This window comes from Chlamydotis macqueenii, chromosome 1, assembly GCF_036417535.1.
Source record: "Chlamydotis macqueenii isolate bChlMac1 chromosome 1, bChlMac1.mat, whole genome shotgun sequence".
Lineage (NCBI taxonomy): Eukaryota > Metazoa > Chordata > Aves > Otidiformes > Otididae > Chlamydotis > Chlamydotis macqueenii.
In genome coordinates this window covers 88,072,019-88,099,686 of record NC_141556.1, presented here as the reverse complement: position 1 = coordinate 88,099,686, position 27,668 = coordinate 88,072,019, and the positions used below count along the sequence as shown (strand labels likewise).

The window sequence follows — 27,668 nt, the reverse complement described above, 5'->3', positions numbered from 1 at the left end:
TTACGGTCCTAGATTTTATTGTTGATCGTTATAACAAAATTATGGCTACTTTTAAAAGTCCAATAAAAACAATATAAAAACATGGTCATCAGGGTATTATATACACATATAACAAATCAGCATAATACAGTTGTACTCATATAACAGTTTTCTAAGGTATCAAAATGAGCATACTTTAGTACACAGGAAATAGAGATTCTGATTTCAACTTCAAATAGTCGCTTTATATTTACTATAAAAATATTAAGCAAGATTTTTGAAAAGCAGTCCTCAAGTCAGACGTAATCCCCAATATGTTAACTGCATAGAAAACACAACTTTTGGGAGCAACTGTAAACCACAGAAGGAATAAATTTTTTCTGATGCAAATTCTTATCCAGCACGAATAGACCGGCTTCCTAACCTCCAGATTGCTTTTGAACACAGGTGCATTCCCTCATCTCAGTTTTTCTTGATTTTTTCATTCCCGTATCTTGTGCAAATACATGCTCCAGAAAGTTTCACATGCATTTGCTAAAACCTCCTGTCTTCAGCATGACTAATGCAGGTATCAGATCCTCAGTTGTACTGCTACAACAGCCTCAGTTTACAGTCTTGTGAAAGATTTTTTTCAGTGAAACAGGGCAATGTCAGAGCAGCATGTCCAGTTCAGAAAGTCATTCCCAGGACTTCCTGTAGTGCTCTGTATGGCGCAAATACAAGAAGCATCTGGACCTTTTTATACTAATGGGATTGACATGAAAGCACTTCAGAGCTAAACTGTACATCTGGAGAGGGAGACTATTATGATCTAATTGCGGTTCATAAAAAAAAAAAGTAAAAAAAAAAAATATATACAGGACTTGAGTGCAGCTTCCTCTACATAACATGCATTGACAATGCAAACCAGCCTTCTTCTTTTTGCTTTTCCACCTGCAAAAGAAGAAAACAACAGAAATTCATACATCATAAATTTCCAAGAGCTGCTAGTTAGTGCTGGCTTACGTAGGTTTGCTACATATCAGTTCACCAATATGTAGCAATTGTCTGCCATCAGCACCATGGAGGTAGTCACACCACCTACTTACACCTAGTTTAAGCCACATCTACCTTAAATATTCCAAATTTCTCCTCTGGGAATGTATACTTCGCTGTCAAGATAGGGAGTCTTGGACCCTAACTTTGTTTCTCTTTATCAGTCCCAATTTAGGTTATTTTGGACAGCAGGAAAGACAGTATCTCCTCATGGTTGCTTTCAAGCATAGAAACAGCTGTATCCCTGGGTTACCAGACTGTACTACTGCCTGGAGTTCTCCATGAAAGCATCTCACTGTAGTCTGCTCTTCTCTTTGCGCATTATGAATCAGTCATCTAGACTGGTGATTTTTCTTTGCATTTGGATTTATTTATCCTTCAGCAATTGACTTGTGCAACGACTAGGTAAGAGTTTCCTTGCCTCTTATACATGGCTCTACCAGTACATCATAATGATGACTTAAAACGCTCTGGAGCCATCAGTGAAAGACTGCCAGAGGTTCCCAGCTCTGGCACATGAAGATGCCACAGTAGAAAATGTAGTTACAGGATTATTCTCTTGTAAGTAACAGCTCTGTGGCAGCAAACAACTAAGGTCACTAGCACTCGGGTCTCTCCTTACCAATTGTCCAGAATCCAAACTGCCATGAATCAATTATTATTAGCTTCCGTAGATTTAAGGTAGGACAGAGCTCTCTCCCCTTCTTTATCTGCCTTGCTTTTTCCTTTCATGGTACCATAATTAAAACTTTCTCGATGAAGATTTTTTTCAGTCTTACCTTTGGTCTTTGGCTGACAAGAGCTGATTTCACACTTTCTGACGTGGTACTTAGGGGTGAAGAAGGTTTGCTAGAGTCACCTACAGATCTGTAGACAATAGATACAAACAATGCAAGTTGTGAAAAAGCTGGACTTTTGTCCCATTTCTACAGAGTTGACTGTGATGGTCAAGGAAAGACCCATAAAGCTGAAGAAAAACACTGCAATTCTTCCATTGTGTTCAAGTGCTGCTGTGTGGATAATCAAGACACTACAAAAATGAAATAGTAAATACCTTCTTATACTGGTCATGCTGGCAGGGGAAACACTCTCTTCTTTGGAGCTGTCTGTAGCAACTGCCACAGGAATAGACACTTCAATTGTCTTCCTTGCATTTTCTAGGCAATAAATAATAGCTTGATTCTGATGAGAACACAGCAACATTGCACAACATTGATTTCCTTCTTCCATTTTTTGAGAGGCATCACATAACTTTTCACAATGGCACAGAATATACAGAGCAGACATAAAACATCAGGCTAAACATGAACCCATTACCCATTCTCTGCCAGTGACAGATATTGAAAGCAGATACTCAGAGCGACTATGGACAACCTGCATAGATACAGAGTGATTCATCCACGGATAAACCTTCTGTTTTTTGTCGGAGATTTTGAGACTTCTGATTTCTCTACTCTGTTCCTTTAAGATTTTACTTTTTGTGCTTAATTTATGTTACAATAGCCACAGAAATGTTAAAAGTGTTATGATCCACCTGCATGAATCATTGCATATGCACCTGCATGCATATGCACACTTGTGATCTCTCCTCCCCCTCTTTCCTCTCCCGCTCAAGTCCTTCCCTTTATACATCCTCAGTGGTTTAGGAAGGGGGAAAGGGTGGGTGTCCTAGACAGAGCCTGTATACATGCTCACACGCAGTTCTGCCTGTAATTGCAGTAACTCCATGAAAAGGTAAGGCAGCCCTCACTTGCTGTATAGTATTTTTGTTTATAGTTACACATGGCAGCTAATCTATGAATCTTGAATCAGTGAGAACATTCCCTTCACTAATTCATCTCTTCAGATAACCGGAAGCTTCAGTTATTTCTTTCTATTAGCACTGGCAGTAACTCAGCAAGGCAGTCTGATGGAAAAAGCACCCAAAAGACCAAAAAATAGAAAGTGGTTGAGAACTGGATAACCACTTTGCTGTGACTTCTAGAAGCCTAATGTAAATACTTAGTCTTTTTATAAAAGATTCTCCAGCAGAGAGGACTGATTAAAAAGCCTATTCTGCGACATCAGTGACGATGCAGCAGAACTGTTTTGCAGACAAGGACATAGCAAAGAATGCATTTACCATGAAGCATGATCTTTGCAGCACACTAACTACTAAGAAACTAATATGAGGAGAAGTTTAGCTGATGTTTTTTTAGGTCTCTGAAGTAAGGACTGTTTGTGCCACACAGTCATTAACAAAGACTGTACTGCTGACCACAACCACTGATCCAATCAGATAAGGACAGAGAACTCCCAAAGGGGGAAAAAAAACTGTTTCATAGTTTCTGTTTCTCCTTAAGCTTGGTACTTACCAGTATAATTGAGAGATGGGGGCAGAACAGGAGATCTCATCGGAGGGACTGTGTTGGCAGCAGCTATTTTCTGTTGTTCTATTAGCTGCAACAGTTTATCACGTGCTTCTGTACTCTGACGATTCAGCTCTGCTATTCTTTCCTCCAAGCTCTTTGATACCTCAAGATGAGTCTAGTTGGATAATTGGATAATGACTTCCAATTAAAAACGTACGATTTACACCTTCAGGGAGAGCATGCAATATATTTCAAGCACTTCTATGCATTTAATTTTCAGACTGAAAGTAAATATAATGATATAGCACCTCCTGTGAAAAATCTGATTTTGTCCCTTTCACTGTCCTGTATCTAGATCCTTAATTGACTAAACACAACAATATTTTAAACTAGTCTTCCTACAAAGAGGAAAAACCAGCTACTGTCTGTACCATTAAAAAGAAAGAAACAAACCCTCAAACAGGCAGCAACTAACTATGTTTAAGAAAATATTTAACCAGAGATACACATTCAGGAGGGTGTGGGGAAGCAAAAGCAGATTTCTAGCAGAAGTATTCTCATCTTTAAACCAGGTCTTCATTAACTTTGACTCCTTCCCTTCCCCCTCCAGTAACTGCTTCCACAAAACCAACACTTCAAAAAGTTAGCATCATCCTGTACCACTAAATGACTAAACACTAGACAACATAATATAATGTGGAAAGTTACAATATTCTCAGCCTACATTTACATGAGAAAGTTTAAAATCTTTAGGATCCTCAATTGAACAGTAATTCAGCCACTGTGATGGAATTAAAAAAAAAACAAACCAAAACAAACAAAAAACAGTAGTAAGGGCAGAGATCAAGCATTTCTGTGATGTTAACTCCACTCACTGGGATGCCACTGAATAGCTCCTTAGTTGCAGATGAAACGTTTTTTTCTGTGAATTGAAGCACTCAAGTTCTCTCTTTCCCAAAGATTTGGGGATTTTCACCACACAGCAGGATAGACAGGACAGATCCAACTACATACACTATAATCAAGTGTTTGCAAGAGATGTACCAACTTTAATCTCAAGGGCTGTTGGGTCACAGCAGCAGAACAGAAGTATGGTACAGATTTAAATGTATTTAAATGTATTTTACTAGCTTGACAAGAACCTGTGGGTTGGTGCAGTGCTCTCACTGTTAGTATTACTCAAGCTACAAGAGATATATGCCTGATCATGTTGCAATCACATGCAAAACATGTTTTGCGGTGTAACCTTATCCTAAGCTTATAAGCGTGCTGTACACTTGGGGCTCTCCAGCACCCATACACAACATAGGCCCAATATGAGAAACTACTGTTGAGCTCCTTAGGGAATGATAAAAATCAAAGTCTCCAAGCAAAAGAATGAAAAGAATATTTGTTTTTCTACTCTTTTCCTTAAAACAACTGACGACAAGGAAGAAACAGTCTTAAAGCATCAATAAGCTATGGGAAAGCAGATGAGCAGAAAAGGGAATACAGCTTTCCTTTTCTACTAAATTCTCACCTGTCCTTGTGAAGAGTCTGGACTAGGATTTGCATTTTGTATTGGGTCTGGCCGATGTAGGCAGTCACTTGTGTCTTCAGAGAAGCCTCTGAATTTGCTCAGTTGAGCTTTAATTAGAGAATTCTGCCGTGTAAGCTCAGCTATCTGTCCCAGCAGATCAGAGTTTTGAAATAACTCTTCAGCTGTGCCATTTTTCCTGGTGTCACCTGGGCAGGACAGACTGATTTTCTCATGGAAACTCTCCCAGTCTTTGTCTGCAGGGAGAACTGGTTGCCTTTGAGAGATGAGACAGTTTTCCTTAATTGTGCTCTGTGTTCTCAATGAGGAAGGTGAGCTCCTTTCCTTGCATGGTTCAGTTCCAGTGTTTTCAGAAGACTGAGAAATGGCTGTAAACACTACCAACAAGAAATAAAGGAAAGAGACGTGATCCTCATCAAGGAAACCAACACTGACTTTATTGCATCAAGCTAGTAATAATTAAGGAGGAACTTGAATTGTAACATCTAGCCTGAATGGTGGTGTTACTGATCAAATCACCCTATGCAAGATCCTGCTGCAAGAGCTCACCAGGTTTAATATTTCCTACTGCAAATAGTCTTACATTTACATGATTTAATTAAAATTGAGAGAGAAGTCAGAGAGAAGAAGATAAATTGTTTTGACTTTCTTAGCTGATAGATCAAACACTACTTCTTAGCTAGTCCTCCATTTTCCAATATCCAGTAACCTTACCTAATTTTAGTTCGGTTATTTATTCTGGGTTGGTAACAAAACTTTTAGAATAATAAACCAAAAATAATACAAGACATTTGGCATAATAATAAACTAGCTAATAAACTCAGCCTCTAAGAAAGGGGGCAGCACTCTAACCAACAAAAGTAGTTAGGTATTTTTTGCTGTCATCGTTATCAAATCAGTAACACACCACACACACATGGCCAAGTATGTTACAGCACTGTCAGCTGCTACACATTAAGTCCAAGTTGGATTTTGTGATCAAGACCAGATGTTCTATGTTTTATATACCAAACAGCCCACTCCTTCCAAAAATTTAGCTTCTGCCTCTTGAGCAGCACGATATTTAAAAATTTACACATAAATGTTTTATGACTGTTTTTTCACAAAGAAATGTTCAAGAATATTAACATTTACTGAACCGTTTAGCATCCTTAACAGTCTTAAAAGAGTAACAATACATTTCTTGCACGGCTAAACTATACTGACGTCTAGGAATAGAGTTTTATATTCTTGTTTCAAGTGACAGACAACATCTGACAGTTCTCAATGGGACTGAAGCCAGATGTTGTTCTTTGCAGAAAGCTACCTTTAGTTCACTTCCTCCTTATTTATTATGTGCCTCCTTGCAGCATAGGCAAGCACCAAAAGCTTGAACTAGATATAAATTTTCAACTGTCCTGCCAACTCCTTACGTCAAAAAGACTTTTGGGTTAATTTGCTGTCTTGGAAAAGACTTACAAAGCAACATAGCTGAAAGGGCGGGGGGAGATGGAAATCTGAGATGATGTGCTGTACATCATAGACAAAGAGCTACAGCAGATCACACAGAAGTAACAGTCAAAACCAGGACAACATAAAAATACCAGTCTGGATTGCCACTGACAGGACTGCAGACAGTAGATGGAGAACTGTAGGGGACAGAAAGTCTAAAGGAAATCTAGCAACATGCACGGGAAGAAAAGAAATGCATATGTGAGTGCAGAAGTAGAATATTCCAGCTACAGGGCCAGTACGTCTAAGCACATAGACTAAAAATTTTCCAAAGAAAATACATCTCCAAAGGTAGCGCGAGACTGAAACAGCAACACGCTACACAGACTGCCAAGTCTACTACAGCCAGTGAGATCTCACCGTTCTGGAGGGGAGACAATTCCTGACTGCTCTTCTGGCGAGGTGGTGACAACAGCACAGCTGGCTGGAAGATGTGAGCTGGGAAGCTTCTACCAGCTCCCACAACACCTGACGCACCTGGCCTCGGAGGAAACTTGAAAGGAAGTTCTTCTTGTGGGAATTTCAGCATATTTTCCTGGTTGCCTGCACCAGTCCTGGGCTCAGAATAGTTCAAATCAGATTTTTCTAGAGAAAAAAGACAAAGCAGGAGTAAAAGTTAAAAAAAAAAAAAGAAAGAAAAGGAGAAAAAAAAAAAGGAAAAAAAAAAACATTTTAGTGCAATAGCAATGCAGGGAAAAATCTCAATAACAACTCATGTTCAGGTATCTGAAAAGACAGACTAGAGTATGTTCTCCATACACTCCTAACTTCCTCGTGATCCTGAGGTACAGAAATCTTCCACTTGAGCATAATGCAAATCTCTACTGGCCTTAAGAGCAAGAAGAGCTCTTACATGTAGTCTCAAAATTTCAGGATACTAGTAAGAGATTTGTTTGTAGCCCATGCACAAGACTTGCAGACAGGTGACTTGTGAGGCACCGGTATTAAAGTGAGCTGCATTTGCTAACATTCTCTTGAGAAAAGCAGACCTATGCACTTGTCCTAATGGCCCTATATTCTAAATTTGATGGCAACAACAGAGGAGCAGAAACTAATTTGAAGCTTTTTTGAGCTCTCTGATGATCTTTTTAGGATTTAACTCAGACATCCCCTCAGTAAAAAAAGAAGTTATTCTTCTACCTTTAACTACAACTAGTTTGTGTCTACATTGCCATCTATTTTAAACATACCAGGGAAGCACAAAATGAAAAGCATGAAATCAAAGTTGTAGCTAGCTGTGAGACCACAGTAATTTTAACATGCTTATATCCATTGTTCCGACAGTGCTATCTTTGAATTCTCCCTTCACAATTTTGTTCAGAACATTTAATCTCAAAAGAGAAGTTAGTGGAAAATTAAGCAGAACATATCTGATCCCAAAATGCCAGAGACAAAAAGGACCCTTCAAAGGCAAAGAGCCAGAAGAGGCTGTTCACATAAAATACTGCTTCTGGTTCACGTTACTGAGATTCTACAATTGAACTTAAAACTTGCCACCCACTATTCAATTACCCTGGCAAGAAAAGAGAAAGATCTTCCTGCCCTGTTTCACCCTACGGAACTGCATTTCCAAAGTATCCTACTGATCCCCCCGACTCCTCTCTCAGCCGCTCTTACTCTCTCCAGAGAAGTCTTATGTTAACTTAGCTAGTTTCAGCACAGAAACCATCTGTATCGCAAATATTTCACCTCCAGTCAGACATCGTAAGGGTACAAGAGATCTCCTTCTCATGGAGGAGGAGGAACTTGTATTTTTGTAACTTTAAAAAGCTTCTTTCTCAGGAAGATGCCTTTTCCTGAGAAGAGAGACCAATAAGGAAAGAAGACTTGGAAATTCCAGTCCTGCAAAATTGTTGAATAGAAAGGTTTGGGGTTGGGGTTTTTTTGAGATTTTTTTTTTGAGGGGTGCTGTTTTGATTGTATGTGTTTTATATTTTGGGGTGGGATTTTTCTGTTTCCTTTTACAAAGCCTGGTAAATCACTAAAGAGAGATTTGGTATGTGGCTTCTTCCTGAGAACCCCACAGAAACAGTCAAGAAGGAATTTTTTGACCACAAAAGTGTCCACAAAACCAACATTTAACTAAGGAATACAAATAGCTCCAAGGAATCATGGCATTCATAAGGAGTTACTGACCTTCCTAACAAAAACAACGCATTTAAACAACCAATTGGGGTAGACGGTTGGGAGAAAACTCCATGGTGAAAGAATGTTACAAGTACAAGGTGAATCACGTTTGGTTAGTTTGGCCATCAATGCTACTGGCTTACCTTGGCTGTGTCTGTGTTCTGTATCACCCAACCAGTCATTCACCTCTGATATAGTCACAAATATCAAGAAACAGGCTTCTGCCTGATTAGTGAACAGGCGTTCACAGCTGCTGTTTCTGGTCAGCAGCGACCTCCGGTGTCTTATGGAAGAACCAATCTCATATTGTCAGGCTGCCTCAGCAACAGAAAGGTAGGATCCCGATTCAGTTGGGTTTGGGGTTGTTTGTTTTTTTTTTTTAAGAACCCTCAGAATAAAACTGATTTTGTAAGCCAAGCCATCTTAATTGGGGAAGATTGCTCCCCTCCTCTTTTTTTTTTTTTTTTCTCCTTTTCTCTTAATATGTTATGTATCACTTAAAGCTCAAGTCCAGGACTTGACTAAAAAGTTAATAGTGAAGTTCTGATCCAGACAGAAGGAGGCAGTGGGGATAAAATACAGCCTATAATATTGTTTAAAAAATAATCTGTAGCAAGCTGCTTGTGCTCACAGCAGAACCCATAGCATACAAATTTCCAGAAGTGAGATTCATGCTCATGCAAGAGGTATTTATTCAAGCAGACATCTATTAAATACTAGATTTTCCACTACAGGGATAAACTAGCCACAACTTTCATTGCATCCTTCACACATGCATGCACACACCTTGGCTATTCACTGGACTTTTGCTTGCAATTCCAGAATGGTTCGGGCTTTGTTCTTTTCTAGATTCTACCAAAGGGAGGCCTTTAAATGCTTCTGTGAGAGAGATCAGCTGTTTATCTGTTACCGTCATGTATTGCTGAAGCTGCTTCTATAGGATGAAGGAAAAACAAAAGAGAGAGACAAAAATCTGTATTCTAGCAACAGAGGCAACTCTGAGAAGAAATCTGGTCTCTTAATACCACTGCATGAATTTGTGTATTCCAGTGAGGTATTAAATATTAGTGTCTCCATGTTTCTCACTTATTTTCTCTCCCGCCACAAAGAAATTATTTGTTTTTTCCTTTTCCTAACTCATTACTCCACTTCCTCTCCAATGCAGCTTTATTGCTTTATACTTAAATGTAACCATTGAACATATCTACCTCCACTGCAAACTTAAAAAAAAAAAAAAAAAAAAGAAAAAATGTAGTATTCTATCTAGTCTACTCTGTTGCTCTAGTCATGTTAACAGTATAGAAGCATGGAGGTAGATGCTTAAACCTTTAGATTGATAAAGTAAAGCCAGCTTAACAGAACTAGCATTTTCGCAGGCTTTAAAGTTATATATCATATAGGAAGATAAAATGTTGACTTTCCAAACATTCCCCTCCCTACTGCCATGCCCGCTATTATAATTCTCAGACAACTCATTCAATTTTATAATTTTCTTCACGTTTGTTGTTACAATCTCCTGAACATACGACAACATATATCAGCACACATTTGCAACACAACTCAGTATTCTAACAAGTCATTCTGAGGGGGCTGGGGCTCAGTACCTGTAGAGCAGTGTTTTCTTCCCTCACTAGAAGTATTTCTGCAGTCAGAGCATCAATCAGCTCTCTGTGTTCATTCAACATCTCCTCATGCTGCTGTCTCATCACCTCTTTCTCACGCAGCTGCACTTCACTCTGAAAAGGGAGAAAAAGTTAAAACCTACTACTATAACCAATATAGATTCATATTTGGAAACAGGAATGGGTCCATATCACATCATACTGTAACAGCTCTTCCCTCTTTTGCTAAATTGACTTAATTACTTTCACAACAAAATCCAATTTTCAGTGCTTCAGAACTATAAGAGAGCTTACTGTTTGTTCTTCGTTGCTCCAGAACACTGCCCTTATAACTTTTACAGGCTGTAACTACAAGCATTATCTCTCCACACAGATACCAATTTGTAAGTCACTGAATCTTCATGCAGTAATCAAGTAACTCCAGCTCTGCTGATACTTGTCAGTATCCTGTGCTACTTGTGCCTATTCTTTAGTTTCCTGGATTCATTAACAAAGGCAAATTTGACTAAATAAAGAGAAAGTAGTTGCTTTCTAATGTTTTCCTTCAGAAAAAGTTCTAGAAGGTTTCATTTATTTCATTTTTTTTTTAAAGAAGACAAAAAGGTTTATTTGTTAAGTAATCTACTTGAGCATGAGGAAAAAAAGACTTTACTGTAAACCTCTTGCCTTCAAAAGATGCTATCAATTTTAAGATAGACCACTGCAGTAGCCAGGCTTCCTGTACAAGACACAAAACAGTCCCTTTCACCTCTAGTGGGTAAATGGAATACACAACTGGCACTTTTTAGACTACCATAGCTAAAAAAGTGGAGGCTACAAAGTCACATAAACACATCAGAATTAGCAGATGGAGCCCTTCCCCAAACGGCTGCCTGCAGTTACTGAAAGAAATCCCTGAATAAGAGAAATACATCCCATCTCCAAAAGACAAGAGATCCTGAAAAGCAACCGGGGTACTCTTTTTCTGCTGCACAGACAAAATTAGGGCATGAGCTGCCTGTAACATATCATAGATAATTTTCTGCTGGCATTGGGACCATAAGTGAAAAACCACCAAGGAAGAAGTGGTAAGACACAACAGCTCTGCAGCCACATGAACTGAATGAATAAATTAATAATTTTGAGAATAAACCACAGATACTGTCACTAGACACAAAGACAGGCAGATACGCCTCCTTTCAGCGTATCAGAGACAAGCCATCCATTTTGTGGTTCTTTTCCACCTAGAGAGAGTAGCTTTTCAGTATTGATCCAAGTGAAGCAGGCTGACACAGAAAACTGAAAAAAATGTAGACAGTCTCTATCTTTTTAGAAACCAAAGACAGTACAAAATAAGAACTTCAGCCCTGGCAGAGGTAATGAAGTCTACTGATGCCTGAGATCATCTGGATGAGCTATTGTATCTACTCATCATACATAGCATTAACCTAAACGTGGAGGAAAAGCTACCAAGCAGCATGCATCTTGCATTTAGGTCTGGGGAGTGTGTCAGGGTGTTCTGGTTTTATTTAACGTAGGGGGGCTATGGTGGCAGCTTCTGGAAGAAGCTGCTAGAAGTGGCTTCTCTTTGCTCCGTGGACTCAGCCGGGCCTAGGGCGGACCTGCTGCTGGCCAAGGCCGAGCCAATTGGTAGCAGAATGTTCCCTGATAACACCTCTGTGATAAAGTATTGAAGAAGGGGAAAAACAGGAGAAAAAAAAAAAAAAAAAAAGAGAAGGTGTGAAGATGCTGAGCGGGGGCAGAGAGGGGGAGGTGCAAGCCTTGCGGGCCTTGCAGGCCTCACTCTGGCCTCTCGACTTGCCCCAGCCTGGCTGCAAGAAGTGGAGAGGAGATGAGCTGGATGATGTGTGAAGAGATCCTGAGAGGCATCTGCCAGCCTGTTGTGAAGAATTTCTTGTGAGAGGAACGGCTGCAGATGCCAAGGTCAGTGAAGAAGGAGGGGGAGGAGTAATGCGACTCCTGGCCAAGATTCCCCTGCAGCCTGTGGTGAAGACCATGGTGAGGCAGGCTGTCCCTCTGCAGCCCATGGAGGCCCACAGAGGAGCAGAGATCCACCTGCAGCCCATGGAGGACCCCACATTGGGGCAGGTGGAGGCCTGAAGGAGGCTGTGGCCCGTGGAGGGCCTGCTGGGGCAGTTGTTCTGGAGGGACTGCACCCCATGAAAGAGATGACCCACGCCGGAGCAGTTTCAAGAAGGACTGTGGCCTGTAGGAGGGATCCCACAATGAAGCAGGGGAGGAATGCGAGGAGTTCTTCCCCCGACAATGAAACAGTGGCATGAAACAACCTGTGATGAACTGACTGCAACTCCCATTCCCTCTTCCCCCTCTGTGCTGCTCGAGGGGGAAGGTGGTAGAGATAATGTTAAGCCCAGGAAGAGGGAGGGGTGGAGGGAGGTTATCTTGTTCTCTGTCTCATTATCCTGCTGTGGTTTTAGTAATAAATGAATAGTTTTCCCCAAGTCGAGTCTGTTTTGCCCATGACGGTAACTTTAAGGATTTCTCCCTGTCCTTATCTCAAACCTCGAGCCGTTTTCCTTATATTATCTCTCCCTATTTTCTTGGAGGGTGGGGGGAGTGAGAGAGAGACTGCGTAGTCTGGTCCTGGTTGGGGGTGAGCTACGACACAGGGTTAACAGCTGTATACATCTATTCCTACCATGAGGCAGGATTTGGGTCTATTATACCCTGAAAGAAGTATCTTCATTCCAGTCCATTGCCAGGTGTACCTTTTACACTGCATCAGAATATGCAGAGGCAGAGATAGAGAACACAGCAACACAGATCAATGCAGTATGCATATACTCTAACTTTTTACTCTGTGAGTCTGGCAAAGAAATAGCATTCTTAGTAGAATGGGAAAAAAAAAATTCCAGCATTTGGCAGGTGACATTCAAATTCATTTAGGAACCAAGTCAGGTTCATCCACTTCCCTTTAAGAATTTCATATAGCTTGGCAAAGATTTCAGAAATTTCTTTTTCCCTTCTCTCTAGCCTCTTCTATATTCACTAGTTTCTTCTTATAGGAGTTGATTTTTAATTACTTGTATTAATGCAGCTTTCCTGAAAGATTCAGTAATTTAAGTTTCTTTTCCTACTTTTTATATATAATTTTGAGAATAAATTAAACAACATCCTTAATCTTTCTGCATTCAGCTTTTCTACAGCAAAGCTGGAAAATATTTTTTTCTCCCCAGAAGAGGAAGGAAATATTTCTAGCAGCTTCAAAACCTATTGAGGATTGGTTGTTTACCTGAAATCAGAGGCTTTTAAAATATCTGCTGCAAAGTCACTTTCTTGAAACGCATGGCCAGATGTAAAATTTAGGCACTGGAATTTTGCTGGCTAGGCAAGAGAGAAGGTGCACACGAGCACCTGATTTATTCCTAGTATCACAGGAACCGGATTTTAGGAAACAGTCAGATTAAGTTATGCTTTTTCCCAATTAATTCTCGAATTCTAGTTGTAATTAAAGCTCCATGAAAAGGGGAAAACTCAGTGAACGTTACGGATGCACACTGTCTATCTCAAGCAACTGTGAATATGATTAACGACACTTTGTAGCTTGAGCTAATTCTGCATATTTCTACTTAAGAATTTAGGTAGTAAACCTAAAAAAAGTGGCTGACAATTCTGCAAGCAACGATCAAATCCTGGAAAAAAGGAATGGTAACACATCTATTAAAGTAGAAACAACATCATAGAGATGCTCAGTAAAAATCGGGAATACAAGTAAGTGTCAGCATATATCTTTCAAAATAAGTAGTTTCTTTGAACACTCAGACTCCTTGGCCTTCTGTCTGAACAGGATAAAAGCTCTTAAGATACACTGAATGTTACACTCATAAAGTAGCAACTAAGAAAAATAAAAATGACAAAGAATATCTGGAGTAGTTTTTGAGGAAGCCTAAGAGACAAGAATAACTCATTTCTGTGGGACATAAATGAAAGACAATCTAAATAGAGTTATAACTGCAATTATATTTACCGTATGAATTTGATGCTATTAAAGTGATATTTTCCTAATAAATGGAAAACATTCTATTGCAAGTCCAGAAGATCTTTCCCCATAACTGCAAAAGAAGCAAATTTAATATCCTGCTTTGGTATCACAACTTTAACAGAGAACAAGCATTTTTAACTTCTTTTAAAATGTAAGATCTCCTCAGCCAAAGTCCACCTTCTGATGGTAGTGGCTTTTCACTCTTGAACTGATTATTTAACATTTGCTTCCGAGGCAAGTCTTAATCAAAGTAAAATCTTCCATATAGATTAAATACAGGATAATACAAGGAATAAATTGGTATACATCCAGACAGAAAATAAATCAAATTTTAAAGTGAGGTGGTTTGGAGTTTTTTCCACAATTATTATACACTCTGAAAAGGAACGAAAATAGGGCAGTTCCACATTCATTAGGAATCTACTGCCTTTGCTAGGAAAAAAGAGCACTGGAATTTAGATAACATACTCTGCTGCATCTATTAAGAGTGCTGGAACTGCCGTAATCTGGTTTAAAATTTCACATAGGCCCAATGAATCTATGAGCTACTGCTGTATCTTGAGTAGCTCTGGGTTAGAGATGAAATAAAAAACACACTTTCTTTTTTTAAAAAATAGTTCCACCTGGCTTATGGGCAGTTTTCTTTATGGAATTCCATTGATCTCCAGCTGTGCACTGCTATAGAGAGCACTCCAGATCATTCTTGCTTAAGGTGAAGTTGCTGCTATGGATAGAAAAAGAGAGCTAAGGAATCCCTCAAAGAAAACTATGACTTTGAGTCTACTGCTCTAGTGACAATAGCATCGCCTTTATGAGGCAAAGGAAGAAAATGAATTTGTAAACAAGGCTGTAGTTAACACCCTGCTACAACTCTGAACATACTTGAATAACAAATTTTAAACTATTTCAATTGGTATTTTCTACTAATAGACACTGAGAGACTTTCATTGCAGTCAACTCATCCTTTTTCACAGGGATACCTCTTTCTAGCTAACTAACAGTTTTAACTTCTGATTGAATACAATCCAAATAACAAGCAATGATAATCAGATTTCAAAGTAAACTGATTGGGAACCAGGAAAGACTAAAGTTCACATCTGTAAAATAACTTTATATCCTTTTTCATTCACAGTACAGAAGCAATTCAAAAGTCTTCTCACCTCTTTGAGGTAGCGCATCAAACGACAGAGAGCATTCACCAGTGACAACGTAAACCCGGTGAGGCCTTCACGTCTGTCAGTTTTTTTAACCTCACGACCTGTACATTGCTCATATTCCTCCAATTCATGCTCCACTTCATGTAACATGCGGTTGAGAACATCTAGGCTCGATTTGTTGTCCCTCTGAAGGTCAATGGATATTGAATTAGGTGGAGAATCATCTCTCCTTTGTCTTCCAGAGTTCTGTGCCATTTGTTTTCTTTTCACTGAGGGGAAAAAAGTGTCATTGGAATGTCAGCTTGTACAGAAAGCTTTGCAGTCCCAATGAAATTACATTGTTTATTGAAGTAAATCAAAGGAGAGGCCTTCTCTTGCCCTGATCTGAAATGGACCAGCAAAAAACATCCTCAGTCATTCCAGTTATTTTCAGATGATCAAAAAATCACATTTTCTGCCACCACATTAATACCTCTCCAGTATGACTGTTTGGTGCTTTTACCTTAGATACCAGTTTATACTTTTCTCCTTCTCAGTTAAAAGCATGGAAATAGTTCACCAGTGAACAGCCAGTGAAAAGTATCAGCTGCTTTCAGGTCTCATATTTAGTAAGCAACTATTTTACAACAATCTTTTCAAGTTACAGTTTGTATCTGATGTTAGTCTCCACATACAAACGTGTATAGAATATGTGGACTGAAATGCATCGTAAGTCTGTGCAGGACAGAAGAGAAACCTATGTCAGAAATAGAAAAGCCCTGCACAGGAGAGAACTCCATGGCTAGCAAGGTAATCAGTAGAATCAAAGGGGCATATTTACGGTTCCCAGGTTCTATGGACTTTGCTTTGCCACCAAACATGCAGAACACAGGGCAATACACTACACAAGGGCCTGTGAAATGTCCATCCTTAGAGGTGTTCAAGACATAGCTGGACAAGGCCCTCCCTAATCAAATTTTGGAGTTAGCCCTATGACAACTTTCAAAGATCCCTTTCAACACACATTTTCTTATGATACTAAGGACCTTGGTCAAAGGGAGGTATGTTATCTTTAAAAGTACTAAACTTTTTGCTGCAATTTGCTTTTGTTTCTTTGAGTTTGGGTTCAGCACTTGTCTCACAGTGTAAGTGGAGTCTACAGTCTCTTCTTTGTCTTCATTCCGAAGTCTTGAATGGATTCTCCTGACTACATTGGTAGCATTGAGGGCTGATTTAAACATAAAACAAAACAAAACAAAAAAATACACACATGAAATATTTTGGGTATGTTCTTCATAGTAATATGTTATAAAGCAATTTCATAAGAAGAGCTGGCTTTTAGTCTGGAAATTCATCTGAGCCAATTAGTACACCTCTCTCTCTCACCCCCAGCCAGAAAAGGAATTCCAGACAGGATTCTGTGAACAGCCTAACAACCTTTGAGAAGCTGTGATTTGGGAAATCCAACCTGACTGATCCAATGATGGTGAAACTGCTGTTGGAGTCAAAGGCACATTTGATTCCTGCAATAGGGTAGTTTCTCTCATATCCTTTTCAGCCCACAACTGAGAATTCGCCAAGGAATTTTCTTCTCTCAAAAACCGAAGTAGCCTACATTCAAAACAAGCACAACAGAGAATTGTAATAGGATAATAGAATATTTCTAGATTATCTGTACAGTCTAGAAAGAGCTTTTAAAAATATCTATAACTGCTCCAGTGAGTTCCCTGCTCACATTTAATCCCAGTCTGAACATTATAACAAAGGGTTTCCCTAGAATTCTGAGGTCAGGAAAGGATGAGGAGGCGAGAAACAGAAAAGGTAACTTAGCTATATCCATGCAATCCCTTTTTAACTCCATCTGTTTCTAGCATTAAGAAGGTGGAAATGTGAATGGATATATTTGTACTGACCTGTCAGAATTTATACAGGATTTGAAATTTGGAGAGTCATGGTATCCATCTTCTGGTCGACAGATTGATAATGCTTCATCTTCTACTTCATTAAGAGCCTTTTTAGGAGACAACAAAGAAAACAAAAGGGACGTCAGAGCAATTTCAGTTTGTCTTTAGGAAGAAGTTAGAGATCAATTTTCTGTAACCGTTTCAAGAAAAAAAACAACAAAAACATTTGTTTCAGTCTCTACCTCCAAAACAAAACTAAGGAAAAAAAAAAAAGAAAAACTTTAGTATCTCAGGAAAACTGACAATTGTCTCTGAAAGTAACACAGCAAGTGATTCAATATCTAATATTTTAGTTGGATGATTTGTATTAAATAAGAAAGATCATACACACTGTAGGATAAAAAAAAGCTTTAAAGACTGTATCAAAACAAACACAGAAATACAGTTAAAGATAGAAAAAGCCACATAATTACAGCATTTCTAAAATTTCAGCCATTTGATATTACAAGCTAAACAACCTTGTAATGACATCTGCAAAATTACATTTATATTCTTTGTGTAAAGTGCAACCAGAACAAAATACAATCCTACGTACCACATTCACAGTAAAACTTAAGCAATCAAATTTGGAATGAAGGTTCCTCAGACTACTAGGTTTCTGCACTTCTGGGTAGGCTTCACCAGATAGCCTTCAACTATGATTTTTATAGGCACATAAGGAAAATAAAATCTCACAGAAGCTCACCAGACAGCTATCAGTACACATGTATTTTAGAAATTTAAGCTTATGCTACAGCATGCATCCAGTGATACAGCTCATGAAGCGTTAACGTCTTTATAACAGAAAAACCCCCAAAACAAATACCACATCAAAATATGTAACAGAGCAGTACTGCAACTCAAATTGCAGATATTTGTGCAAGACAGTAGGAAATCAGATTAGAGAACCATGAAAATATGACACCACAGCCCTTCAGTCTTTCATCAGCGAGCTGCTTTCCAGGAGTGTCATACACCTATTCTCAAACCACACTGAGCATTCCTAGTACAATTCATGTTATGCAAAAACAACAGAACACAAAGGCAACATAAACTAAATTTTAAACAAAATTAAACCATTTTAAAGCTTTTTAAACAAATCTAAATAATTGTAAAAGAATGTGAAATACTAAAAGTTAAACTTCTAGGACTAATTAAGGCTGTAGAGTTAACTGGGGTACATTTACATGTGTGTTACCAGAAGTAAATTTGAGCCCAACTGGCTATGGCCCCATATATGCAGACTTAACTAGAAGATCAAGAGGTATATTTCGATACCTAGCCATTAGTTAAGTGACACAAGAGTTGTCTTCCTAGTCTGTGATTACTTTGTTCTCTTGTGGATAATTTCAGAATTGAAAAGGGAGAGCACGCTAATACGAGAGAGCTTCTATGAGACATGAGATGTTTGTTTCTCATATTCAAAGGTTAAGAAATAAAAAAGTCATGATTCCCAGAGTCACACAAAACAAACTCACCTCCATTTAACACTATTTTCTACATGTTATCAACAGGGTATACAATACACAAAAGGTAGGTTTAGGTCTGCTTGGAAACTCTACCTTTGAATGTTATTATTCTGTGCAAACAAAAAAGCCACAGGACATGCATGGAACAGAACATACATTACCTGGGAATCCATGACAGATTCACTAAGAATGGAAAGCTGAGTGGGAGGATCACATTTTTGTACAATGGGTCCTTGAGATGATTCTAGGTCACAGTTAGGAGCCATTGTTACATTAGGGAAACCTAGAGGAATCAGACAAAACAGGGAAGAACACAGAGGACTCGGTCTGTAGTATGTTGCAGGACTGAACCAAAAGTAAGTTCTCGTATTTTGCACAAAAAGGGTTACAAGGGTGTATGTCGCTTTAAACAACTGCCAAAGGCCAACCATAGTTATCATAATACGTTTGGCTATGTACTAGGATTTTGTCCTTCTCACCTGTGTAAATACACTTATGCAGAAGCAGCATGTAGGATGAAACAGTCATTATAGGCAAAAGAGAATGGCAGCCTACAGAGAAAAGAACCTAAGCTTGAGAGTTCACATGCAAACAGCCAGCCCTGCCTTCCAGCAGCATAAAGACCTACAAACCAGGATAAGAAAAAGGAAAGCCTTGTTCACAAATTGCTGATAAATCTTCAACAATATCCAAGAGCAAGCAGTTAATCCATGTAGCAATGAGAATCAGAACTACTACAGTGACTCAAACTGGTGCACTGCATAGGCCAGTAGCTTGGCTGTGGAAATGGTGAGCGTGAGTTGTTTCATAGTACGTAATCCAAAATTCCACAATGGACCGATACAGTAGAATAACTGGCCAGGGGTCACTCTCCCCTGCTATGGGAGGTGTTATCCTCATCTGTGTTTCATCCAACATGAACAGGATCAATCATACTATGTTAGATGATGAGATGAAAACAGTTAAAAAGAATACTTTGCAAAGCAAGACTATTTATGAAAAGCAAGGAGATAATCTTAAATGTACTACCACATATAAATGAGATGGTCTACCTGTTCGCGTGCGAGGAACATCCCCAAACAAGTCTTTTGCCACAGCCATAACCTGATCAGATCGTTCCAATACATCTTGCAAATGGTATTGATCAGAGAGAATCTGAAAGTATAGCGTACAAGGAAGTACATCATACTAAGTAGACTGATTTTTCCTTTGGGTTTTTTTGATATTGTTCTTCTAAACAGTTAGCAAGAGGACAACCAAGACGACAATGTTTGCAAAGTTGGTATTGAGCAATTAGATCCTAATTAAGATAGATCAGAAAACCTAACCTCATTACGAGTGACAAGAATTCACCTTGTTTTTCTGAAAAATTAAACAGTTATTACTTCTGGGGCTTCCATCAGCACTGACTCTCTCTCTTTAGAGCAAATCCTCTCACTCCCTTCTTCTCCTCCCTGCCTGACACAAACAAGAAGCTGGGTGTTTATGGCACACTCATAAAAACAAAGACATATACCTGGCAATTAAAAAAAAAAAAAAAAATCAGTATACATCCTCAAATCATTTGATCTCAATGTTGTCAAGTTAAAGAACACTTATCTACATCTGACAGACATCCAAAACCTGCACTATTGGATTAGATCCAAACCAATTCAGGCAGACTTGTTTCATTCAGCCTTGACTATTGAAAATCTTGCCTAAAAATTGAGCTGCCTACTGCCATAAGTTTCAATAGACATAAACACAGCTGACTACATCTGGCATCAGAAGACATCTTGGGACCCTCCACACATTTCTCACACAGAACAGCTTCTGTATTCAAGGTCTCTCCCCTCCCAGCATTTGAAGTCCATCACTGGCACCACGACAGCTGCCTCCTAAGGAGGCAGGTCTTGGAGTACAAAGCAAGAGGGATTAACCTACTGTGAGTGGAATGGAGCTGACTGAGGACATGGGTTCGCAGGCAGAACACAATTCAAAACTCCTCAGTGACTTGTGGTTTCATTCACAAAGCTGGAAATGGCAAACTAGTAAAATTATATCCCACAACCTGGCAAGAAGATAGTTATTCTTAAACTCTTGAGAGGAGACCAGGGATGTAAGTGACCTCCACTTCATTATGGTTAATCAAATTTAGCCGGAGAGACTGCAAGTACTTTAGAAGATCCCACAGAAAAGACAGGCTCACGTATCCCTTCCTACTAAAAATTTTAGAACTGAGTGGCAATTTTTGCTCCCCTGGGAATCATAAAAGGGATAGGTTCGCAGCAGTTTCAGAACACCATACGCTGTTATCTCCACGGAGTTACTTTCACTGGCCATTGATAAGTTTGCTGGTTTACATTCAGCCTCATTCAAAAAAAACCCAGGCAGTGGCATTTCACCTGTTTCCCCCTCACCTCACATTTTACTCTGCTTTGTTACGTCAAGAAGTTTTGCCATATACCTAGTTTTCATGTCTTTCTAGTCTTTTGAGCCTGAATTACACTGCAGTATATGACACTTCTCATCATAACCAATTTAGCAAATCAGTGAATATTCATTTTCAATCATCTTAAATATCTACTTTTCCAAATCACTATTCATCTTCCACACTTGATACTAACTACATCTAGTCTTTCCACTTAGCTATCTGATACCAAAACAATGCAAGGTTTTAGACAAAGTTAAGCCAAATCTGCAAATGGAAAAAAAAGAAAAAAAAAAAAAAAGTTTACCTGTTCCAAAACATGACTCCTTTCCCTAATGCTGTTAAAACCGAAGTGATGTGTTTAATCAGAAAAAAATTATCCTGATTAATTTGTTTTCATTCTCCCTACTAGATCTCTTTCAGCATCAGCAGGTTCCTAAGCTTCGCCCTCCTGCTGAACATGTGGCAAAGGTTTTTAGAGCATTGCTCCCAAGGTAGATTAGCTCACATCTGCTTGTGATCACCAGAGAACAAAGTCATATCAGCTTCTAACCCCTCTAGGCCCACTTACATGCCCTTGACAAATTCACTGAGTGCTGCACCTTGTCCCACTTTAGCATCACCTATGAATTTCATTAAAATTCATCCTCCCTCCTGTTTCAGATTGTTACTACAGATAATTAAATGGGATTAATCCTAAAACCTCCTCAATATGAAAGCCCACTCACCACCTACCCTTCAGTGCAATACATTACCATTATTTTTAAAATAAGCTGTTACAGAACACCAATCAGTGTGGTACCTACACTTGTGGTACTACACTACCTACACAAGAGACTCTTCAGTAGGGCCTGTTGTGACAGGACTAAGGGCAACAGTTTCAAAACAGAGGGAGGAAGATTTAGATTGGATATTAGGAAAAAAATTTTCACAATGAGGGTTGTAGAACACCGGAACAGGTTGCCCAGAGAGGTGGTGCCCCATCCCTGGAAACATTCAAGACCAGGTTGGATGGGGCTCTGAGCAACCTGATCTAGTGGAAGATGTCCCTGCTTCTTGCAGGAGGGTTGGACTAGACGACCTTTAAAAGTCCCTTCCAACCCTAACCATTCTATGATTCTACACATTCACAATCCACAGTTACAAAGATGAACTCATATTATTAATTCAGGATTTTAGGCAGACAAATCCCAAAAAGATTAAAATTTTGCTCATCCATTTTATAACTTTTGCTTTCTTTCTCATCAACCTACGCCTACATAAAAACCACACTAGTAGCAGCATCTTCCTAGTTTTAGTCTCCAAGTCTTTTGCAGTTGAGTAGGATTCAAGTGGCTTCGGAAGCTACATTCTGACAGTAGTAAATAAGGAAAAACATCAATGAGAGAACAGACAAGGAGACAATCCACAGTAGTTGTGCTGTGCTGGGAGACACAGACTGAAGAGTCTCCCCAGTTACTCTGCAGAACAAGACCTAGCAATTAACAAGATTTAAGCTAGGCACAGGCAAAAATGATGACTCTCCTCCATCTGTGGTTTTTTTTTTCCTGGCTACCTACAAGAAGATACTAGTGTTTCAAACAGCAACAGCCAGATGAGTTTCATCTTGTCTGGCAACATCTCCTTTTGTCTTCCTGTCTGGTAGCATCTTTTCTCCAATTCAGAAGTAGACACAGAGTACCTTATGAATAAAGTAATGTCTTAAATATGAAAGGGAAAACCACTCAGGAGGAATTGGAATTTGTGCATTGCCACTAGAAATGACAACAAATACGGAAGACAATCACCTAACCATGAATTTCACATCTGCAAAATATCAAAGTCACAGAATAGGTAGTCCAGCCAAATCTTAGAGCAGGTAGTCTAATCTACCTTTGTGATATATAATTTATTTCTGCATGGAAGTCTTATTGAAACTAGTCTGCTATTACATCAGGGAAATTTGTATAAAAGTCCACAGCTTTTTTCGAACACTCCACCAAAATGCACTTGGCAGAAAAGTAATTTTGACCTTTGTTAACTTTCATAAAGTTTGAATCTTGATTAGTATGATATCCTTAACACAAAAACTCTACTGTGATTGCAGAGAAACAGGTGTCAAATAGGAAACTAGAAGGTGATCTTAAGTTCCAAGTACTTTCCTTTTTTTCTGTCTATGTTTGAATGTTCTCAGAGATCAGAAAGAGACTTCTGAAAATGACACAAGACAACAGAAGAGATCTGCAACGGCTAATCCACTGTACGTTTACAGGACTACTAAGTCACATTTATTTTAACTGCTAAGTGAACATTGTTCATCATCATTCTTTACCAACAAGAACAATTCTCAGTTTGTCCAAGTGCTGAAGGTCTGAAAGCTGCTGACAATGTTTTGAGATTAGTTTTCATAATAAATGGCAATGAGTCCCCTGCCATGTGAAACAGAAGGATGTTTACCACCACAGTCCCTTTTCCGACAGTGACAGCTACTGTCTTTGTTAGCTAAATTTAGGTTTGCTGCTACAGTTTAATATTCAAAAGAAAATTAAACAATATATTTTCAGTCAGAGTGCTTCAGAATGCCTAGAGAACAAGCTTTCCAATCCCCAGATGACAAGCTTCTCTGCTAGCAGCCATAGCTCCTCAACCTTTGTTGTGTCAATTTTCCTTCCAGACAAGCTCTTCCTTACTGACTTATTGCCTCCCCCTTTCTGCCCCTATGACTCTGCATTTTCTCTGTTTAAATAAGCAATGGTAGACAAGGATGTCCCTCCCAGAAAGAGAAATGTTCATGTTTCTGTCAAAGAAAAACATCAGACAAGGGGAGGAAGAAGGCAAGAGAGCAATAAGAACACACATCATTTTCACAACACAGAATTCAACTCTGCAAACAGTTCCTGTTCAGACACCAAGAGGCCTGCAGAATTACAGAGGGCACAGCCAGGTAACAAGGATCAAATGCACAACTGTTTAGATCAGTTAATGTTATACATCTGCTCTGGTTTTATTTAGTGAGGGGGGGCTACAGTAGTAGCTTCTGTGAGAAACTGCTAGAAGTAGTTTCCCCTTTGTCCAGTGGACTTGGCCAGGCCTAGGGCAGACCCGCTGCTGGCCAGGGCTGAGCCAATTGGTAGCAGAATGTTCCCTGATAACGCCTCTGTGAGAACGTATTTAAGAAGGGAAAAACGGAAAAAAAAAATAAAGAGGAGAAGATGTGAGGAAGCTGAGCGGGGGAGGTGTGAGCCTTGTGGGCCTTGCAGGCCTCACCCTCTGGCCTCTCACCGGGCAGCCGACTGGGCCCAACTTGGCCCGGCCCGGTTGTAAGAAGTGGAAAGGAGATGAGATGTGAACGAGATGTAAAAAGATCCCGAGAGGCATCTGCCTGCCGGTTGTGAAGAATTTCTTGTGAGAGGAACGGCTGCAGATGCCAAGGTCAGTGAAGAAGGAGGGGGAGGAGTAATGCCGCTCCTGGCCAGAATTCCCCTGCAGCCTGTAGTGATGACCATGGTGAGGCAGGCTGTCCCTCTGCAGCCCATGGAGGTGCAGAGATCCACCTGCAGCCCATGGAGGACTCCATGCGAAGGCAAGCAGATGCCGGAAGGAGGCTGTGGCCCGTGGACGGCCCACTGGGGCAGCCATTCCGGAGGGACTGCACCCCGTGGAAGAAATGACCCACACCCGAGCAGTTTCACGAAGGTCTGTGGCCCATGGGAGGGACCCCCCACGCTGGAGCAGGGGAGGAATGTGAGGAGTTCTTCCCCCAACAATGAAACAGCGGCATGAAACAACATGTAATGAACTGATCATAACCCCCATTCCCTCTTCCCCCCTGTGCCACTGCGGGGGGGGGAAGGTGGTAGAGATAATGTTATGCCTGGGAAGAGAGAGGAGTGGGGAGGGGTTATCTCGTTCTTTGTCTCATTATCCTGCTTTGGTTTTAGTAATAAACGAATAGTTTTCCCCAAATCGAGTCTGTTTTGCCCATAATGGTAACTTTAAGGATTTCTCCCTGTCCTTATCTCAAACCTCAAGCCTTTTTTTTCTTACATTATCTCCCCCTATTCTCTTGGAGGGTGGGGGGAGTGAGAGACTGCGTGGTCTGGTCCCGATTGGGGCTGAACTACGACAACAGCCTACTCCCATCATCATACGCATGCAGCGCAAGGAGGAAGGAGACTGTACACATATATGAAGTCAAATTATCCAAAAAGAGGAGCAAATGTTGACCTATGTGCAAGAGCAGTTTTCCACTAGTGCTGCAAATCATCTGCAGCAGGCTAAAAGTGCAGATTTAGCTCTCACCTCACGCATCAGCGTCAATTTCCTTTTCTCCAAGGAATCAGCAGCCAGTTGTTTCTGCTTCTTCCATTTTCTTTTCAGTGCTTTCTCTTGTAGTTCCAGATGTGCTAGTGCTTTGTTTTTTGATCTGTGTATTTCATGGCGGCGCAGCTATGTAAACATGAAAGAAACCATTTCAAAATCAAGGGACAATCTACAGCAAAATTTGCAGGGTAATGCTGACAAGCTCTTCTTGATTTTATCATTCATGCACTGAATACTATTTATGTTAACTTCAGGGTAGTAACAATGACAGCCTCATAAACATCCAGAAGTGTAAAATGCCATAAGTATCAGCCAAATTTAAAGCAGCTCCAAAGATGAATGGGGGAAAGTCTCACAGTTCCCATCTGCCCTACACCACTAAACTCAGCAAGTTTTCTCAGCTCTAAAGGGAGGGAAAAAACCAAACACTGGCACCTATAATATGCATAAAAAGACATAATGCATTTTCCTCATTTAACACTGTCACCAGAGATATTCTCTCTCTTCTTCTAACAATGATACACACATATTCAGTTTAAATACAGATTAAATATGTGAAGTGCTTGCTAAAGTGTCTGGAAGCTATCAAGCCAACCATTTATAGAATCAAGTCTCTCTCTGGTATTGTGCCCATCTGTCCTGACTAACGCGTCAAAATTTCCAAGCAACAATAGCTCATACTGCCTATTCCATCCTGGTAATCAGTGCTACCAAGGAAAATTAAACAGAGTTCACATATTTTGTAATAAGCAGGTCATTCAGTATACAGAAATGATGTTAAATTGCTTAAATGAAAATTGAGTATCCTCAGAGTTAGAGAGATTCCTAAAATAAAGCATGTCTTCCAGTCCTTCGAGTAAAAATGAGACTTAACTTCAATTAATCCATTGAGTTTTCATGTATTTATGTTCTTATGTTTTTATAGAATCACAGAATAGTTTGGGTTGGAAGGGACCTTCAAAGGTCATCTAGTCCAACCCCCCTGCAAGGAGCAGGGACATCCCTGACTAGATCAGGTTGCTCAGAGCCTCATCCAACCTGGCCTTGAACGTTTCCAGGGATGGGGCATCCACCACCTCTCTGGGCAACCTGTTTCAGTATGATGCTATGTAGTTTATTGAAATAAAAACTATGGCTGCTGTTGACCAATGAAAACAAAAAAAATTGAAAAACACCAACTGCCAGAGCTGGTGATGCATGATATCATAAACAAAGAACTAACACTAAAGAGCTGATATTTGCAGAAGCTTAAAAAGGGAGATTAAACCCTGGCAGAAAATATCCCCGTAAGTATGGTAAACACTTGTTTTGTGTCAGATCACCAGCTAAACCTCCTTGCTACAGAGAAGGAGCAGTGATTGCTATTAAACTTACAATATCCTCAGGAGTTGCACGGTGGACTGTCAAATCATGGACGGTGCTCTGCAAACAGGAATCAGAGAACACATCAAAAGCCAGAACTGAGAACGAACCAGATTTTTTTCCAAGTTGCATTATAAAAACCCCTCTTCATTACAATATAATCAGCATAAAACTATACAATGCTGCATTTTCAAGGCACTGTAAAGCATTCCTCCCTCAGTGAGGCAGGCAATCAGGAAAAACGATACCCCCATGAAGACTGGGCGCGCTCCTCAGCCCAAAGAGCGGGCTGCCAGCTGGGAGGCCGAACCTCAAGCAGGACCAAAAGAAGCGAGAGGAGCGAAGTCCACGCCACGCACACGCAACTCCCCGCCCCGGCATCCCCTCCCCGCCCAAATCCACACACAAATCGGGTATGTCCAACCGTGAGCCTCCACGGAAGACGGTGACCTGTAGAGGCTCCCACCCCACCCGGCATCGTCCGTGGGCACGGAGGCTCCTCGGCCCTTCCCCAGCCGGTAAAAGGCCACAGCGCGATGTCCGTGTCACCCAGCAAGAGCAGCCTCACCGCCGGGCCCGCCTTGCTTCCCGCAAGCCGGAGGACGAGCGGGAAAAGCCACCGAGGCCGCAGCAGGCCCGGGGCCCGGGTCGGCACCCGGCGGGGGAAGCACTTACGTCCCAGTCCCGCTTAACCGCCGCCGGCTTCCTGGGGCCCTTCCTGCCGGTGCCGCGGGGCCAAGGCCCACGCAGCAGCGACATGGCCGATCCCGCGGCGGGAAGGGGGCGGAAACGGCGCCGCGGCGGAGGCGCGTGCGGGCCGTGCGCGCCTCCGCTCGCCGTTGCCATAGGGACGCAGCCGTTTGGGTTTCGTGGGTTGTTTTTTTTTTTTTTTTTTTTTTTT

The 27,668-nt window shown here is 40.4% G+C and overlaps 1 protein-coding gene across 2 annotated transcripts; it reads right to left on the bottom strand.

Annotated features, from left to right (window-relative positions):
* SPICE1 (spindle and centriole associated protein 1) lies at window positions 1–27,526 on the bottom strand. 2 transcript variants are annotated; one of them, XM_086768407.1, is made up of 17 exons: window positions 27,443–27,526; window positions 26,780–26,827; window positions 25,385–25,531; window positions 19,746–19,848; window positions 18,855–18,976; window positions 17,195–17,292; window positions 16,750–16,892; window positions 16,369–16,509; window positions 15,306–15,571; window positions 10,125–10,256; window positions 9,307–9,454; window positions 6,754–6,978; window positions 4,885–5,279; window positions 3,369–3,540; window positions 2,069–2,171; window positions 1,794–1,881; window positions 1–912 (listed from the first exon to the last, which is right to left on the bottom strand). In XM_086768407.1, exons 1-17 carry the CDS (start codon window positions 27,524–27,526, stop codon window positions 859–861), a joined length of 2,469 nt encoding a protein of 822 aa, XP_086624533.1. In that variant the 3' UTR covers window positions 1–858. The 2 variants fall into 2 exon arrangements, 1 of the variants encoding a protein (XP_086624533.1); XR_015261263.1 differs by lacking the exon at window positions 1–912 and having other exon boundaries at window positions 2,069–2,196.
* Between the last annotated feature and the right edge of the window lie 142 nt (window positions 27,527–27,668).